Source organism: Dermacentor variabilis, chromosome 4 (genome assembly GCF_050947875.1).
Source record: "Dermacentor variabilis isolate Ectoservices chromosome 4, ASM5094787v1, whole genome shotgun sequence".
NCBI classification, from domain to species: domain Eukaryota; kingdom Metazoa; phylum Arthropoda; class Arachnida; order Ixodida; family Ixodidae; genus Dermacentor; species Dermacentor variabilis.
Window position 1 is genome coordinate 8253915 of NC_134571.1, and position 16607 is coordinate 8270521.

The 16607-nt window shown below is 45.5% G+C and overlaps 1 protein-coding gene across 2 annotated transcripts in view; it reads left to right on the top strand.

The window, feature by feature from the left end:
* Positions 1-16607, top strand: part of LOC142578633 (uncharacterized) — a 174054-nt gene that overhangs the window by 71151 nt on the left and 86296 nt on the right. For both annotated transcript variants that reach the window (XM_075688061.1, XM_075688060.1), the window contains one exon: positions 12032-12192. In XM_075688061.1, coding sequence (XP_075544176.1) covers positions 12032-12192 — 161 coding nt within the window. The remainder of the gene's footprint in view (positions 1-12031; positions 12193-16607) is intronic.

Below are 16607 nucleotides of genomic sequence, written 5' to 3' on the forward strand. Positions count from 1 at the left end.
CGGGTTAGTGGACATGCTAGAGGCACAGCCGCTGAGCCCACGAAACGAGTCGCACAGATGCGGAGGATTTATAGCTGCCGTGAAGGCGGCTGTCGAAGACGATGGTGCTTGATTGGCTTGACCGAGGTCCAGGAACAGCGAGGGCGATACCGATTGTATAGTTTCGTTGATAGTAGATGCACGAAGATGCGTCCTAATAGCCACCGGGTCATCGTTTGAGTGGGGCCATGATGCGCTGTGGCGATGCGCGACTCTCGCGCGTCCCCTGATGTTTTTCCCGCATAGCGCGTCTCCTGTACTCCCGCTTCGCCGCGTGGCCTGCGTGACGCCTGCGCTGACCGATGTGGTTGAAGCGCAGTGCGAGAGATGGCGCGAGTGTTGCGCTGCTACGCCGCCGACAGGCGAGGTTACCTGGGCGCCGAAGGGAAGGCGCTTGCTCTCTTGGGTTCGAGACAGCAAGCAGCACGGACGTGCCGTGCCGCGCGTGGAGCGACCTGTCTTCCCCGGCGGGTCGGCGCGCGGCGTGGACATTCCGTGCGCGTGGCGACCGATGCTTCTGCGAGACCGCCTCGCGTGGCCGCCTTCGAACGCGCCATGATTCGCGTGACCATACACGCGAAGGACCAGGCGTTGGGATCCAGCATGGGGCGAACATATTCGCTCGCTTCCGGTCGCGGTGAGTCAGACTTCTAGATTTGTCGCGCGCCCATCGGCATGTTTTGCGGATAGCAACTTGGCTAGCAGGCACTGATATATGAAAGGTGCAATAAATGCCCTTGTGATTGTGTGCACTACTGTGTTGTCGTTCCTTTGTCCCAAGAGTACGGGTGAGAGAACCCCCCACAGCGCACGCAGCTGGCATGCACGAAGGAACGTGGACGGCCGGAACACGAAGAAGCGTCAGGATGATTGCCTCGGTAAACACCTGCATGGCGAAGAGCAGCGGGTTAGTGGACATGCTAGAGGCACAGCCGCTGAGCCCACCTTGTTTCATGTTGTTTTCTGGTTCCTTTCATTACATGATAAGCGCAATTTTTTTTTCAATTCTGGTAACAGGGAGTATCATGATGCCATTAGCTGCAGCATCCAAGGAATAGCACACAATATTTCATGATCTCACTTCTCATGCTTGTAGAGAACTGCATTGACGTCTTGCTTATTATTTTTCTGCAGTGCTTCTTCCTCAGTTTATGGTACAGAACTGAGTGGAACATCAATTTGTTTTGAGACATAGTTTGTCGAGACAGAGACAATACTGTAAAACCTCATTAATATGTGCCTGCCTAAAACATACAGTTAGGAAGTAGTTGGGACGAATCCTTGACGCTATCTCTATAGAGCTTAACGTAGTGGCTAGTGGTATAAGTTGTGGTGGCTCATCACATGCCTACTCGTTAGTGCTTACTATGGCCACATTTTGTAGCACGAGAAGAACTGTACCGCCGTCCCTCATGATATGACTGACACTGCCTTTTCAAGAAGCACGTGGACCAGCCTACCAGCGATGCAACTTTGGCGTAGTAATCGCCTGAGGAAAAAAGAAACAGCCACCTATAGGGAGGGGGCACCTGTAAGAGCTATCGCTGCCAACCCTATCGCTTCTTCACCTATCTGCTTGGCAGCACGTGGAGTATACAGTCGATCCAAAATATATCGAACTCGAAGTGGATCGTGAAATAGCTCCATATATTGATAATTTGAAATATGAAATATGCATATATGAAGCTTATCTAAAACTTCCACAGGTCTCTGACACTTTGCCGGGATCGTGAAAAGTGAGAATTCACCAATTTGTGAAGGCCATGTCGAATGCACAAAAAACTACCTTGTTTTTTTCTTTCACACGAATGTTGCAAGTTGCTTGCGCAGTGGAGTGGTTTTTGATCACAACATTAACTCTAAAAGCTTGTGTCGCCCGGGCATGAGACCGCGGTACCCCTTGGGAGGGTCGAAGTCCTTGTTGCATGTTTTTATTCAGGTTAAGGTAGAAATAGATGTAGTCTGGAGGAAAGGGAGCCTATATATCTGGATATGCACCATGACGCCATTAGTGCACTTGTACTGCGAATCACGCGTGAATGTTACTGAGTGGTGTGTCTGTCACAATGTGCTGTTAAACAGCTGATCATCATACGTCAACAACGAGTTGACTAGGCAGACTTCTGTGTCAGGTTTCGGAACCAGCTTCCTGTCAGAACCAGTCGTCCTCACTTCTCGACCACCCTAAGTCTGCCTACTTAATTTTTGCATGCCGCTAGGATGCCTCACGGTATGTTTGTTTTTGGCCCTTACGCTGCATCAGTGACTGCCGACACTGCCCGGACACTTGCATTTGAAAGGGGCTTTCAGCTTGCAAAACATTAGAGTCCATTCCCAATCGTGTGTAATGCCACAAACATGAATGAAACACATTCAGCGCAGACCTGTGAATTGTACTGTGAAGAGCCTTGTGCGCTGCTGCCACGATGGTGGGGGAAAGGGGGAGGGGGCCTTTTGCATATGGTGGGCGGTGGTTTTGTTAAATCTAAACAGTTATGTACAAGTCTAAGTAAGGATTTGGATTGCATTCGTTTTGGCCACTCGCAAAATTCTAAAATGCTGTTCGTGAAACTGAAAGCTCCTGTCTATACAAGAGAAACCCGGCGGCACATACATCCTCACGCTCTATGAAAAAAAATTGAGCGTCATTTATGCTTTCATGTGAAACACGCATATTGGACCGAGAGGCTTTTCACATTCTGGAAGCAGAGTGGCAGTCTCGCCGATAACGAATGGCTGTAGTTTGCATGAGTCATCCATATGGGCCGTGAGAGTGAGACACGTACCCTGCTCATCTTTTCTCCGTACCATGTACTGCCCTTCAGTTTCAGTCTGTTTTTTACGGTATCTGTCAAAACAGTGCCATTTCAAATTCCTTGTGATTAAATATTTCCGGCGTGAAAAGTGACTGTATTGCTGTTAGGAGAAGCATGCTTGCAGGGCTGTGATGCAGCGCAGCATTCAATATATCAAATGTGGCAGTGAATTGGAGTTCTATACAAGCGTAGTACATCACTATACTTTTGCATGGGATTTCCAAGGGGATGTTACAACTGTTCGATGTGAACAAATAGTTCGATATATCTGAGTTTGTTAGATCAAGGATTGACTGTAGTGCATAGTGCTGTAGGAAGCGCATGCTTTGAATACGCAACAACCCAAATGTGCCACTATTCTCACCAAGTGTGGCCAGTACAAGTGTGTGTTGCATTTAGAAACGAACTGCATTGGCTCAACATGTGTCATGCTGTACTTGTGCACTTTGGGCATGTGTGGCCAGGAGCAGTAATGGTGGTCGCTCTTCAGCAAAACATAATCTTGGATTCTTTGTTTCCTCGGATGCATTTTGGAGCTCTCACACCGCACTTAAGTGTCCCTCATTTGCTTTTATGTTACCATTCAGAAGCACAATCGCTAAAGCTAGCAGACATTTTGCTGAATGTAGATTCCATAATAGCACAGCATATCTAGGCACTCATTTAGAAAATGTATGGGCACTTGGTAGAAAACTAACATAGAAATGACATTAAATCTCCTAAACAAAATAGAAATTTAACACACTTGATTTTTTTAGGAAGGAAAACCGGCAAAAGTCTAATATGTGTTGCACGTTGGCGGCCGGTTTTCTAAAGTCAGCTTTGTCGCAGGGTATTTTAAAGTCGGCATTGCTGCAATTATGCCGTAAAGCATACGAACGTCGTTAAGGTGGTTATGGTTTCGTGTCCAATTGCACTGCGCAGGCAGTCTTCAGCCCAATTTTCTTTAACAAAATAGGTGCACATTAGGATCAGGTAAATGCAGTAATCAGGACAGGCTGGAAATAGGCGTTTTTGACGAGAAAGGAATGGTGTTTAATGCATTCACTGTCCCCTAAGCTCTGCTGATACAGATGCTGCCACTGAAGAGGTCGCTATTGGGGTCAGGCACTTGCATGCTGACCGCTCAAGTTTGAATTATTCAGTGAAGGCTAATTTTAGGATAGAAATAACAAAACTTTTTGCCCATAGAAATGCATGGACATTGGCTAGGACCTTCGGTTGGGATTGAATTAACCAGAGGCTGTGTTCAGATAAGGACAGAGCAAGGGGAGTCCAGACTATTTTTAATTTTCAACTAAACTTTTATATGAGGTGGGAAAATGTTTTTGTGGAAAGGAATCAACCTTAAAGGATACTGATGGGCTAGTTGGTGAGCCATGATATTGAAGCAGCACACTTACATCTGACCTGAACACACACAAGCACTGGTGTATGTCCTTTCTATGTGTGCGTGTACGTGTTGGATATAAGTGCACTGGTCCAATATCATGAATCAACCTTCATTTTGCAAAACTTGGCACGGATTTCTTGAAAGAAATTCTTATTTCACTTAAGTTAGAAAAGAGTGTTTTAATGACTTCAAAAAATCCTTTCTAAGTTTCGACAAAGGTCGATTCCTTTCTGCAGAGACATTTTCCCACTTCATGAAAATTTATCTGGAAGTAAGAATAGTTGGGATCCCCCTTAGTCTGTCCTAGTCTGAACACACCCCGGAGTTAAATTAACGGAAGTCCACTGTATTGTTTCAGTACTATTGAAACTGTTAATTTAGTACGACCTTTGTAAATAGGTTACTGTATATTGTCACCTGTGTTAAAAAAAAACTGGCGGTGTTCACGGCTGGTTCGGCACTTACGGAGATGGCGGTTGGTCCTAGATCTTGAGCAGAAGCGAGCCTACTTCCTCTTCTCTTCTTGTTTGCTTCTTCTATCACAAATCGCACAATGCCCCAGGTGGCAATATTATGTTTACTGTTTTGCAAACCAGAATGTTAAATACTTTACAATACTTATGTTATTTATAATGGCAATTATGTTGCATACTCTGTCCAATCAGACTTTCTTTTACTGTACTTTGTACCCCAATCCTGTGACAGGCTTGTACATAATGCTTGAAGTATACAGTCTAGCTCTGTTGATTCGATCCTGATAGGACCAGCGAAACTGGCTGAATTATCCAGTGGTTCAAATGAAATAAAAGGCACAAAAAATGCCGAAACTCACTGTTGATTCACTTAGCAGTACTAGCCTTTAATGTTAGTTTCGCCGCAGTACAGCCATGTTATTCGATGAAGCATGTTAAGCATACATGCACATACATACATGCACCATCTCCAGTCACAGTACGAGCACTGAGATGCCCCTAATATGTCAACTGGCAGGCCTTCAGAGTTTTAGATAGACCTCCGCTCTTTTGCCGACTTTAAATGTGCCTGCGACTTTCTCAGTTCTTTAATCTTACCACCTTCCTTTCCGCTAACTTTCCCAAAACACAGATGGTTTTTCTCCTCTTCCCGGTGCACAGCACGTGCCCATGCTTATAATTGAAGGAATTTGTACTGGACTTCTTTAACGGTCTCGGATACTAGACACACATGCCTGCAAAATGAGGGCTCGCATCGCAACAGCAGTATCAGAAACTGCCCTGAATAGCTGCCAGTATGCTTACTAGGCATCTAGGAGCTTGTACTGTGACCAGATGCAGCACATGCGCGTCTGTGTCTGTGTAAGAAACACGTACCATGTCCCGTGGCCATGGTGTTAGAATAGGTTAGGTGTGTGAACGGGCCGTCCCGCGGCGGAGAGCAAGTGGCGAGAGCGAGGAACTAATTTCCGCCGGCCGCCGAGAGATGGCATGGGGCGGTTGGGGGCTGTAGGGGCGGCTGGGCTTTAGGTGGTTGATAGACCATGTGTTGCCGTAAGGAACGTGTCAGTTCTTGTCTTCTGTTGTGCGCATCGTTTTTCTCTCGTGCACGTGAACGGTGCCTTTCGCTGATATCCACGCTCCATCATTTTCTTCGTTTTTGGCGCATTCTGCGTTTGCGTGATGGCGAAGAAGTGTTCTGTGCCACGCTGCAATACGGGCTACAAATCCTGCAAGGAAAAGTTTTCGCTTTTTTTGGCGCCTAAAGATGACGAACGACGGCAGCAGTGGCGGCGGGCCATACCAAGAAAGGACCGAGCTCTACAAATAACCAATTACGTTTGCGAGAGACATTTTGAGCCCAGTTTTGTGTCCAAGACCTGGACGGCAGAGTACAATGGTCATGTGCTGCAAAGCGTCCCGCGACGTGCGTTGTTGGCAAAGGACGCGGTGCCGACGAAATTCCCTGACTGCCCTGCCTACCTTTCGAAGACTTCAAGAAGCAGAAAACGACCCGCCGAAAGGCAACCACTAGAAGCAAAAAAAATGAAGACCGCCGAACCTTGTGTACAAGTGTCAGAAGAAGCTAGCATGCGCTCCTCTCCGAATACCGCTGAGGCGTGCAACGTGACAGCGGTTGAAGAAGAATCCGATTGCAGCTCAGCAACAGCGGTGATCTCAGCATTCGCAAGCTTGTTCGAAAACCCTCCACTCTCGTGCCTACCGTCTAAATGCTGGGGTTTTCACCGGCTCGAAATGGAAGTCGAAAGTGTTGTCTTTCTTCAACTAAAACGCTCCAAGAGATCTGCCAGCCAGTTGCTGTCGTTTACTCACGTACTGCATCAGCGGGCGACATGACCGCATCAGACATGAATGAAGTAACGTGCTCGTGGGGCGGCATCTGCCCTGCTGCTTCTCTGATGGCTGCCAAGGTCGTCGAAATCGATGACAAAATGGAGGTGAGAGTAGTAGTGATGGGCAATGTTCTTTCTTTGGAGGATTTAAAATGTACAAGCTCTGTGAGATCTTTGGAGGACGTTAAAACTATTTTGGAGCATGTTGTTAGGAATGGCCGTACGGGGTGACAACGTGCCAGCTATTTCAGCCCGCTGCACGTGTTCCTTAACCGGATGGGGCGCACTTCAGAGAACTGCGAATAACCGGCAGCCACGTGGCGCGGGGTCAGCTCAGGAATGTGGTACCCGGCCACGCCACCCGGGACGAAGCAGAGTTCTACGAAACCCCTCTGACGTCGGCTCCGGACCGTTACACCTGTGTGTGTGTGCAACACGAGTATGTGAGCCCGCCTCCTCCAAAAGGGCAGGTTATCTACGGTCACGTTGAACGATGACGTCGAACGATGACTGGACGAACGTTTCCGTCCACTGGGAATCAAGGGGGGACCAAGTGCTTATAAGCAGCATCTGCCGGCTGCTAGTGTGTGCTCGTCGTCGGGAGCTGAGTGCTCGTTGTCATGCTAGAGACATACTAGTGAGCTGCGTGCTCGTAAGCTGTTTGCTGTATGTTAGTCTTGCGGGCTCCATATGGGAGTCACGCTAGACTGTCGATGTATGTCTTGTCTAAGATGTGAATAATGTAAATAGATCCTGTTCACCGAGTTCCTCTCTACAACCTTCAACTCCTTCAAATGGTGGCAGCGGCGAGGTCGTCCGACGACTCCTACATCTGGTTGACAGCGGTAGGATCGTCCGACAACTCTTACAATGTAGACAAAGTAAAGCTTTGTACTGCAGGACCTAGCGTCAAAGAGTATCCTGAGGCTGAGCCGCAAAGTGCGTTTCTCGATTCTGATAATAAATGGCGCCACAAGAAATGTCCACTAATCCTCAGTGCCGGTGAATCGGTTTGCCAGAAGTGCTTCAGCCTCTCAGACACATTCCGAATTCACCAGAATAGGCTAATGGAGAAGCAACGGAAGTTGAATTCCAGTGGTGCTTGTTTCTCCGCGAAAAACTTGCAAAACCGTGAAAAAATTGCAGCGCTCAGGCGTGCTAACTATTCCCTCAAAAGATCAAAGAATCGCCTTTGCAACCGGCTGAAGATGCTCACTGCCGAGCTTAAGCAAGCTCGTGAGCGCCTGCAGACGATTTCTGCAAAAGACATTGAAGCGAAGCTTTCCGAAGCTGAGCTACGAGCAATACAGCTGACGGCAGTGAAAGAGTGTTTGGCAGCTGCCAAACTCGTAAATAAAAAGAGCCGGCGCTGCACAGAAGATTGGCTTTTGCTGTGTCTGTTGCTGCACATTTGCAGCCCATCGGCGTATTCCTTCCTCTGAGAAAATGATGTTCTACCGCTTCCTTGTGTCACAACAGTTCGAAAGTATTTAAGTTTGGTGAGGGTGAAATGCTGATTTGACACACGATTTTTTGCGGCATTTAAAAAAGAAATGGCCACCAAGGGCGAGTTTCAGCGACATGGGATTTTAGTGTTCGACGAAATGCAGGTAAGGAAAGAGATGAGAGTGCACTGAAAGTCAATGACTTATTGTGGATTCAGCAATTTTGGTGACAGTGCGACGACCAGCGATGACCTCGCCGACCATGGACTGGTGTTCACATTTTGAGTATTTGGGGATCATTACTCGCAGCCAGTTGCTGTCTTTGTGAGCAAGGGTCCTACAAAAGGCACCAAACTTGCACAGCTCATACTAAAAGCGATTTTTCTCCTGGAGTAAGCTGGCGCGTTGGTCGATGGAATTGTGTGGGATGGAGCAGCTACTAATCGCTTAATGTGGAAAGAGTTCGGAGTGAGTGGGGCTCTTCGGCACACTAAACACTTCTTTACTCATCCTGTTGACAACAAGCGCAATGTTTTTGTTTTTTCCGATGTGCCTCACCTCCTGAAATGTGTGCGTAACCGCTTGCATTGACAAAAGATTTTGATTGTCAATGGTGAACGGGTGCACTGGGAGCACTATGACAGATTGTTTGTAGAAGACTCGAAGCAACCCGGCCTGGCGCGTGTCTGTCCCAAATTAACATTTTCCCATATTAATCCAACAAACACTGAAAAAATGTGTGTTAAGCTGGCGACCAAGTTGTTCAGCCAGAGTGTAGCAAAAGGGCTGGAGTTTTATTCGAGGAGAGGCACGCAAGGATTAGAAAGCGTGAAAGGTACGATGGAGTTTACCATGAAACTCAAATGACCTCTTTGACGCCCTCAATCGAAACTGCCCGTGAGAAGGCATTACTGTAGGGAGCAAAGATCTACGAGTTTTAGCATCTTCACTGTTTTGGCTAAACAAGTGGGAGCAAGATGTATTGTCTGAAAAGATTTCCCGTAAAAATTGCCTAACCGAGCAGACCGCAGAGGGACTGCGCGTGTCAATTTTATCACCATTGGAACTCTCTCAGTATTTGCTCAAGGAGTGTGGGTTCAGGTATGTCTTGTCTGGAAAGTTCAATCAGGACGTGCTTGAACGCTTCTTCGGAATTATCCGCCAAGCAGGTGGCCGAAGTGACCACCCCTCTATGCCCACTTTCCTGCAATTGTATAACATGCTTTCAGTGTATAGTTTGCCCAAGCCGCCAAAGTTTGGCAATTGCGAAGTGCAAACCGCCGATAATACACAGGCAGTAACAATCACTGATATTAAGCTTGTGTTTAAGGTTGAAAATGAAGAAAAGACACAACTTCAGCAACTAAAACAAAAACTGGATGGCTTAGTGGACGCGGAAGCTGAGTGTGAAGAAGTTTTGATCATGTATGTGCAGAGCCAGAGGTTATTGACTGTATAATTTATTACCTTGCTGGTTTTATGTGTCGAAAACTTATGAATAGTACCACATGCTCAAAATGTACAGAATGCCTTATTGAAGAAGCTGCTGCACAGTCTAAAAGAAAGTGCCCTAGTTCGGTGCAAAACTCGAGGTGGACTATTACACCCCAGTAGGACCATTTTCCACCTACTGCAAGCTGCCGAGACTGAATTTCAGAAGCACACTTTTCACAGAAATGTCTATGAATTGACAGTAGAAAGCATGCTAGAAAGCTACCATTTTTCTTTTCCTTGTTTGGAACACAAAGAAGAAATGATGGCATGTCTTCTGCATCACTATATAGCAATGAGAATGCCGCAAGTCTGCAAGCAAAGAAAAGCTGATGCAAAAAACAAAACACAGCAGCTGCGGAAGCTTGCTAAACTTGTTTAACACATGATTTTTTACTTGTCTGTATTTTTATGCCACATATTTTTGTGTGAACTAAACAGAAGATAGCGCAATGTAGCCATATCTGATGCGACAAAGCGGCTACGGAAGCTCTCCCAATTTTTACGCAAAACCTGTAATAGCTGGCCTCTTTTGTGACTGCAGATATGTGTGCGAAATAAATGGTAATGCAGCATTGTGTGTGTTTTTTTTTTTCAAAGCATGAAAGCAACATTCAGCGCCCGAAACTTACGCGGAAACTAGCGCACATAACAGCTGCAAACGAAAACACAAGACACTCGTTTCCGGGCGCCAACTTCCAGAAGTCCTCTGTCGGCAGTTTTACAGACAGTGTTTTGCATAATTTGACGCAACATCGCTCACATTATAACTTAAGAGGAAGCTTTAGCTTGGGCCCAACTCCGACGCGGCCTATTCAAATACATGTAAAATGCAAAAACGTTTTTATGAGATAACCCCTGGACCTATTTTGATGAAATTTGTAGCATTTGAAAGAAAAAGTTAAATTCTAGTGACTGTTGGAAGCGGAATTTCGACTTAGGGCTTGAATTTTCTTAAAACGATTTTCAAAAATTTGACCGTTTGAAAAAAATAGAAGCACGAAGTTTACAAATTCATAGCTCTGCATCAAGAAACGATATCGCGGTTCTGTAAACGGCATCCATTAGATCATTCAAAGCGGACAAATTCAATATGTCATTTTACATCTTACGTGAATTTGTTACGTTGGTTACAACGGTTTTGCAAAAGTTGTATTTCCCTACGACTAAATTTTTTTATATTCATGTGTAACATATCAATTTTGTCCGCTTTAGATGTACTATTAGATTCAATTCACGGAATTGTATTATAATTTTTAGTGGTTAAGTTACAGAGTTGTAAACTTGATAGTTTCATTTTTTGAAAATTTTCGATTTTTGCCAATTTTTAATAAAAAATTCACAATCTAACTCAAAAATTCGAAACCAACAGTCACTAGATTTTAAGTTTGTCTTTTAAATGCAACAAACCTCGTCAAATTTGGTGCAGTGGTTGCCGAGAAAAACGAATTCTCCTTTTACATGTATTTAGATAGGAGCGCTCGAGCTAAAGCTTCCTCTTAATATAAGTACAAAATATTGGGAAGACTGAGACGTATCACAGCAGAATAGCTGCTGTTACAGCTCGCGCCAATTATAACTTTTAGTGCGAACGAGTGAACAGCTCTTTAGTGGCCTGCGATTTTCACGACAAGCATTTAATATAAACCACCACAAGCTGTTAGGTTTATTACGACTAAGGCTGAATTGGCCCTCATAATATATTGCAAGGAGCCAGCAGTGCGCGCGTTCACCCTACCTGATTGTTAATGGGCGCTGCGCCAAAGGCCCCAAGTTTGGCGCGCCGCCTGTCGGAGGACGGGCACACTACGAGCGGCGGCGTGCTGCACCGGCGAGACTCGTTCGTACACCTAACTTATTCTAACACCATGCCCGTGGCAGTGGCCCCTTTTCAATCTTGATATGCTTCACCACATAACACACCTGTATTGCGGCGAAGCTGATCAGTCAAGTTCTAATTATTCGTCGAAGGCCAATTTTGAGATTGAAATAACAGAAGTTCGAGGCCCTAAATATGTATTGGTGCTGGCCTGGACCTTCAGTCAGGATCGAATTAACCAAGAAATCAAATTCACCGGAGTCGAATTAACAGAAGTTTACTGTACTTAAACAAACAAACAAACAAAGCAAATTTAATATTCTCAGCTATGAGAATGTGAGATGCTATGTGGCAGAGCTGTTGAAAGCTGCTATCTTCTTGGAATTCTAGAGGGCTTTGAGAAAAATCACAGGAACTTCACGTAAGAAAAATTACAAGTGGCAAGTTTTGCAGCAACAATATCATGTCAGCTGATTTTATGAGACACGAGCTAACACTCATTCTACCCTCTTCAATATTAGAAATGACGTGTGTTACCCTTTGTAGACTGATTGCAAACACTAGGCACCTGCAAAATGCATATAATGCTCAGCTTATCAGCCACAAACTCAATCAGTCTTACCAGCTGACCTTTTTAAATAGGCGCGCTCTGTAATGAAGTTCTACCATTATAAAAGTATGTATTTGGGGTTTTGCATGCAGGTGCAAGACCTGGCTCACCACTTGCTGCGGCTGCCAGCCTGCGATGCTGTTGAGCCCCACCACCTGCCCCTCTGGCTGCTCTACTCGGGTGTGCCGCTGGAGTGGGCATTCTGCCCTACTGTCGGCAGCGTAGTCATTCCGAGGGACCCAGCAGTGCTCAGGTGCAGTGCCACAATATGAGATGCAGGGCTGGCTCTAGTGTCTGTGCATAGGTTTGGTTTTTAGTTACCGCTGTCTTTTTAAGAGGAACTTTACTTTGGGAACTTTCCATCTTAACACATGAAAATGAAGAAATGGTCTTTCTCACCATCCAGTGCATTGACTTTCATGAGGTTTCTGGCATTTGAAAGAAGCTGAACTCTATTCTTATAAATTGCAGAGAGTAGATACTTGGGCCATCACTTTTCTAAAACAGAAGTTGCTGAATAATGAGAAACTGAAAGCTATAAGCTGAAGCATAATGTTTACAGCTGTTTAACTATCTTACTGAGCCCAAAGAAATCGATTAATTGTAATGGGATCAATTGGAGCATTGGAATTCTTCTTCCACAAACAATGCTACGCACCTTATGAAATGACGATTGCACTTTGAACTATTTGTCAGATTTGACAATTTTCGGCACATTGGGGAGACTTCAACAGGAGGAAGTGTTGAAACTAGCATCAAATTTGCACTTTGGTCAACTCAGCAGCATAATGTTTAAATGACAGCAGCCGTGAAGATGCAAACGCTTCTGCCAGGTTCCCTGATTTTTGATTGGAGGTCTCTACAGTTTTAACGATGTCTGAAATATCAGTGCATGTTCAGTAGTGCATGTTGTATTCATGATTATGTTTGATTAACCTTAAGTGTAACTTTATTTTTTGTTATTGTGAGTTGCTATTATCCATCAGCATTTCGACAGCATACGTACAGATGGGTCCATTGTTAGAGGGAACGCACAAGTGCGTGGCTAATGCGCAGCGCAGAGCCATGTACAAGAAGCAGGGAAAACCAAGCACATGCACGTCGTCTGCTGCCAGACCACCCCTTTGCTTCGCCTGTGCCCTCTTGATCTGCGGTTGCTATGAACGTGATTTAAGGGCAAAAAGTTGCACTTGACTTGTCAGCAATCTGGATGCTAAGAGCATGGAAATGATCAAGCTTTCAGGACATTATTGGTGACATCAAGCCCTGTTTTTCTGGTGGAAGCTTTGTCTTCGGACGTTATTACATAACAGACCGAAACACATTCATTTCGTAGATGGAGCGTGGCGTACGACTCAACAAAATGAGCTCGAGTCACACCACATTTTGTTTTCGGTACTTTTGTACAAGGCATGTTTCAGTGATGTCTTGATATGTCGTGCTTAGTCTGTCGAGTTTCAGGAAGACACAAAACGCTGTGTAAGGCTACCGTTGGCAAATAAGAAACAAGAACACACACTTATGCAGGGTCCAACTATCATGCACCAAGATTTAAGAATATGCAAGTGCCATGTAGGTAGAAATAACCAAGGTAATGTTGTTTGCTGTCACTTGGAGATATGCAGATTAATTAGGTAGAAGGCAAAAATAAAAAGAAATAATTAGACTTAATCAACTTCTCAAATATTATAATTAGATGAAAAGTGTCAATGAGAAAATTGTAGAGCAACATGAAAGTTTTTCCAAGCTTGAAAAAAGCCTGCAAATACACGCAAAGTGCCTAGAGTGGCCAGTCGTGTGGCAATATTGCATCTATTCCCGGGCGTCTTTCACGCGTGGAAAAATACTTTTATGTAGCATGTATTGAGCAACAGAGAGCGGTATCAGGAATGTTTCATGTTGCGCTAAAATCTTCTCATTGACACATTTCTTCTAATTATAATATTTGATAAGTTCATTAATTAAGGCTAATTATGTAATTTGACAGAAAGTAAAAAAATTATGTGACTATCTCCAAGCAATGGCAAACAACATTACCTTGCTTCTGTCCAGCTATGTGGCATTTCCATATATTTAAATATTTGTGCATGATAGTTGGTACACTTTGTTTATACAGTCCCTTATAACGAATCTGAGCGTTACATGGCATCAGTACATTGTACCCCGAAGTTTGTAGTAAGTGGACGACAGCTCAAAAAAAAAAAAAAAAAAAAAAGTGGCTGATCAAAACACAAAATTTATTTCTTTGCAACGGAGTTCGTGATGCTCATCTGTTTCTGCAGTACAGATCTAATGAGGGCGGTCTCCATTTTATTTAACGCAGTAGTATGCTCTTCCCCAAGGCCCTTGGCATAGACAAGTTGCCTGAGGCTGTCTATGTAGCCCATTGCTACAGGTACGGTTATGGGCGCTGGCTCTGAAGTTTCATCGTCACCCGATTCCTCTGCGTCGCTCTCCGCCCGCACTTTGCAAGCGATGCCCTCATCCGTGTATGGTTCTGCAATATCATCGTCTTCATCAGCACAAATAAAGTCATCCCAACCAGTGTCGTAGGCCCCCATGTCGAAGTCGATAACGCACTGCCACAAATCGCCGCCGGACCAATCATCTTCGGAAGCATCAGGCTCAGCATCAGGCACTTGTTTGATGAAGCTGGTCTCGCGGAAACAGTTCCGAACGCAAGCGGCCGTCAGCTCTTCCCAGGCTACTTTCGTCATCTCAACGGCTGAACACAGTGAAACTCGAAGCGGCAAGTTGGTGGGCGGGCGGTCAACAGCGACGAGCAAGCGCTCCACAATGCACCGCCTATACGATGCCTTAAATGCGCGTATTATGCCCAAATCAAGCGGCTGCGCTTTCGAAATGGTATTGGGCAGCAGGAAAAGTAGAGTAAGTGCCGGCAGAGAAGTTTGCACGTTGTGCGCTGAGCATTTGTCGAGCACAAGCAGCACATGCCTTTGTGTCCTCTGCAAGTTGTGGTCAAACCCGCCCAGCCACTCTGCGAATAAATTGCACGTCATCCACGCCTTAGTATTGTGCCTGTAGTGCGCAGGTACACAGCTCTGAAAGCAACACAGCTTCTTTCACACACAGATTTTCTGATTACAAAGGGCAAGCGCCGGTTGCACTGAAGTACTGTAACGCGCACCTTAGTCGCCAGCACATGAGCCGCCTTTCATGGTAAAATAATGCAGGTTCATGGTAATGATGCATCTGATGAAATAATGCAGGTTCGTCTGTGTTATAATGTCCTCCTCCGTGTAGCTTGCAGTAATGGCTCGGAGCAGGAACGCAAGGTTTTTGGCTTTGCCCAGTGTTATTGGTCTACTTATCAGAATGTTGCGAGCCCATGCGTCGGTGAATGACTTAAGCAGCACGTCCTCTATGTCCACATAAGCGACCTTCCGCAGGCGTTTTCTGTTCCTCAAGTCGACGGCAGAGCTGGCGATCTTCTCCTAGTTCTTTAGAATCGTCAAGATGGTTGGTTTAGACTCGTTGTACTTCTTCACCAGCTCGCAGTTTTTTGCACCTCGAGACACTTCCTTCAAAATTGCTTGCTTCGTTGCCGTGTTTAGCACTTTCCGTTTTTTGACCGCTGCAGGTACGGCATTCTCATCCGCCATCCTGAATTAAACTCGGACCTGTCTAGAATGAAGCACGGAAGCGAGAAAGCATGGAGACTAGTGTGGAGAGGCCTGCTTCGTGGTAACGACCAGAAAACAAAGCTTCTGAGCTTTAGCCGGTGCCATAGTGCACGCGCCAAGGCAGCGATGGAGTTGCAAGGAAACGCAAGGAGAGGGGATCGGAGTTGCGAGGGCAGGTGGGAAGGCGATCTTGGAAGCCACACACTAACACTCGAGGGCAGGGCGTGGCGACAGGTAGAGGGGCACGAAACGGATAGTTCGCCTCTGAGGAGGCTTGGGAAAACAGACCGTGCGTGCAAAGGGGTCGAAGGTCGTCGTTATTTCGCATCGCAATGGCCGGTTTACGCTGTCTGTTCGCTGTAATCCATCGGCAGGGCTCAGAGACGTTTGTTATACGAGCAATTTTATGCCATTGAAATAATGTATGTTTTGACGGTCTCACGGCTCTCGTTTGCTTTAAGTGAAAGTTCGTCTTAAGTGGGGCCGTTATATATGGGCTCGACTGTATATATATGTAGTCTAAATCCTTCGAAGGTATCGTTCTTCCGAAATGCCAGTGAAGGACCAACGGAGTGGCCCTAGCGTATACTTTAAGTAATAGACAAGGAACAAGTTGAACATGTAGACAGTGTTGTGAATGTGTTTCCATCCACCGAGTGCTCATGCGAGACGCAGCACAGCGACATTATTTGGAGTGCCCAAAAATACCATCTCCGAAATTAAATAGTTCTGCTCCTGTGTATTCACATTCTATGCTGCTGCAGAAGAAGTGAGTGTGCTTATTGCTTTCTACATCGCACAGGTGACAATGTCCATAATTAAATATTTCCCCGTTAGAAGGCCCCTCACCAGGCCACGTAGGAAATTTCATTTATACGCTGGAAGTTATTACATTCTCTCTAGGGAGCATTCTGCCACAAGGATTTTTCAAATTGGTTCATTAATAGCAGAGATAGAAATATTTCAGTGCCTTGAACCCATGATTTCAGGAGGCGAGCTCCACTGCCAAGAAAGACACACTCTC